The sequence below is a fragment of the Neltuma alba genome, unplaced genomic scaffold (genome assembly GCF_004799145.2).
Source record: "Neltuma alba isolate B1F8T4 unplaced genomic scaffold, ASM479914v2 tig00005472_pilon, whole genome shotgun sequence".
In the NCBI taxonomy this organism is placed as follows: domain Eukaryota; kingdom Viridiplantae; phylum Streptophyta; class Magnoliopsida; order Fabales; family Fabaceae; genus Neltuma; species Neltuma alba.
This window is the reverse complement of record NW_021634122.1, coordinates 1-2,917: the sequence shown is the minus strand read 5'-3', so window position 1 is coordinate 2,917 and position 2,917 is coordinate 1. Positions and strand designations below refer to the sequence as shown.

At 36.3% G+C, this 2,917-nt stretch overlaps 1 protein-coding gene across 1 annotated transcript; it reads left to right on the top strand.

Moving 5' to 3' along the window:
• Positions 1-870, top strand: LOC114747814 (probable protein phosphatase 2C 55). Its single transcript, XM_028936161.1, has one exon. The coding sequence runs from the start codon at positions 1-3 to the stop codon at positions 868-870; it is 870 nt and encodes a 289-aa protein (XP_028791994.1).
• Positions 871-2,917: the final 2,047 nt, after the last annotated feature.

Sequence of the window (2,917 nt, the reverse complement as noted above, 5' to 3'; positions counted from 1 at the left end):
ATGATTATCAAGAAACATCGCGCCGGAGTTGAACCATGTTTCCGGCAGGCCAAGAGGCCGGCGATATTCAAGCCTTCTCATGATCATCAACGTCCAAATCTGAAGATGGTCGTCGGAGCAACCTACTACCCAAAGCGCAACCCTGACAAGCCCCAAGGCGAAGACTCCTACTTCGTCTGCACCCACCGGAATGCTGTCGGCGTGGCTGACGGCGTCGGTGGATGGTCCAGGAAAGGCATCGACGCCGGCCAATACTCCCGTGAGCTCATGCAAAACGCATTGTTCTCCGCAGTCCGCCAACCAAAAGGATCCATTAACCCTAGAACCGTACTGGACGAGGCCTTCGACAACACAAAAAGCCAGGGCTCCTCCACCGCCTGCATCGCCACCCTGAAAAAAAACCCTATGAAGAAATACTACTTCTTGCATGCTGTGAACGTTGGAGATAGTGGGTTCATGCTCTTCAGAAAGAACAAGTTAGTGTTCCGATCGCCGACGCAGCAGCACGAGTTCAACAGGCCATATCAGCTTGGGAATGGTAAGAACAGCGACACGCCGGAGAAAGCCGAGGAATTCGCCGTGAAAGTGGAGTCCGGAGATATAGTGGTGTTTGGGACAGATGGAGTATTTGATAATGTTTATCCCAGAGAGATTGAGAGGTATATACAGTTGAGCTGTGAGGATGACGACGATAAGGTGACGCCTGAAGAACTGGCTTGGCTTATAGCAGAAGTTGCTCAGTGCAATTCCAGGAACAGACTAGGAGAAACCCCTTTTTCAGAAGCGTCTCGCAAGGCTGGGAAAAAATTTGCAGGTGGAAAGATCGATGATATCACTGTTCTTGTGGCCTACATAGTCCCAGCTTGTTGATTTAGAGATTACTCACTCAGCTGCTTTTGCAGTACTGATCAATATATATACGTAAATATGTCTCTCTTGGTAATTTAGTACCGTTGAATTATTCAATTCGATGTAAACTATATATGCATTTTAACATGCGTCACGTACATAATGTTATAAACTTGGCTTGTAAACTCTCCATATGTATGTAATGTCGTACGTTTCTGGGTTCATATATATATATATATATATATATATATGTTAAGTGTACTTCATAGTATAGTATAATGAATTAATGATCTACCAATGGGAGGTTGGGTCTAGCGGAAAAGACTAGTATCTCATAATGTGGCGAATCAAGATTCGATTCGAATCCCTGCTGGAAGAGATGTCTACATTTAATACCCGACAGTGTCTTGAATAGGATTGCCTCTAATAGGAGGATACCTATGCTTTAGCCAAAAGAAAAAAAAGAATTAATGATCTGTTCTTAATGTTGTTTCTGGGCTCACACGTCAAGGGTACTTCATATTAATTATGAATCTTTTCTTGATGTAGCAGCTGGATTATTCACAGGCTGTGATTGTATGTATTGGTTCGTATGTGCTTCGATTTTCTTGTAACGGCTAAATACTCTCCTAAGTTCGGTGAGACTGGAGGGCGCTGGAATATCGTAGAAGTACATTAAACAAGTACTTTTACAAAAATCAACACAAAACTCTTTTTACATATTTACTTCATATATCATAAAATTACTTTTAAAATTATGTTTTGATTTTCACCCAAAAACTCTTTAAAACAATCTTTTAGAATAGTCTGATATGATAAATTAAAATTTATGTATTACTATCTTTCGTTCTTTCCTGAATTATGATGTATGGTTAATTACATAACCTAAGTCGGAAAGTATCTCTATAAATTATCTAGATTATTTGATTTAATTTTCGGAGCAATTGTCCGCAATCCAAATGTATATAGTTATACATTTTTTTGTTAATATATCATATATTAGGAAATTATCTAAATCCGATGTGTTGATAGATTTAAAGAAAAAACAGTTTTATTTTTTTATGAGATATTTTAATTTTCTCATTCTATAAAATACTACTTCGATCGGAATCATGGAACCAAGCTACCAATTCCACAAAATTGCCACAACTTCAGTGATTAGAACAGTAGAATTCAAACGGCTCGTTCCCTTAAATTGATACACTCCTATATCAAAGCTCTAACGCCCTAACTTAAAGTAAATCAAAATTAATTCACTATCAACATCATAATCCCCTCTTTTAATTTTATCAGCGAAGATAATTAAGGACTCGAAAAAGTTCAGTAATTTCGACCAAAAAAAAAAAAAGGTTCACTAATTTTGTGGAAGTTCAGTATTTTAAAAGTCGGAGGAGCATAATGTCAAATTGAAATTATCTTCGTCTTTTGATTACATTTAAAGTGTTGCCTTTTAAAAATAATCCACAACAATATAAAGGCTACTATTTATTCTGATGTACGTGACATTTCAGCATTCTAACAGCTTGGTTTTCGTGGCTGGGTGAAAATGGTAATTATTATCAATGGTATGGAATAGATTCCAGAGGATGGAGACACAGATCATGTTAATTTGGACTGCGTTCGGGTTATTTAATTACATACTGCCTCCAGTTTGAGTTTTAATTTAATCATAAATATAAAACAACTTGATTTTCATCTCTGATATTTATTCATTTTTTAAAGTAGTCCTTATATTAATTATACATATTGAAAGTTTCATCAAATTATAGTTCTAGCTAATACTCATGATTAGCAAAATAAGAAAGATAACACCCATTTATTACAAATAAATAATTTAAATTTTTTAATTACTCAAATTAGTCAGCTAATCTTTATATTAAAAAATGGAAGTAATATTTTAATTTTCATATAATAATTTTTTCTTGCAGCAGATAAATTGGGATGCGACCATGTGTTGATGCATTTAATTGGCTGCCATGGTTTGAATTTAGTTAGCTCTTCATTACTGCAAGTCATGGGATATCAAACATGAGTACATGACCATAACATACGGACGTGACCCCGATTT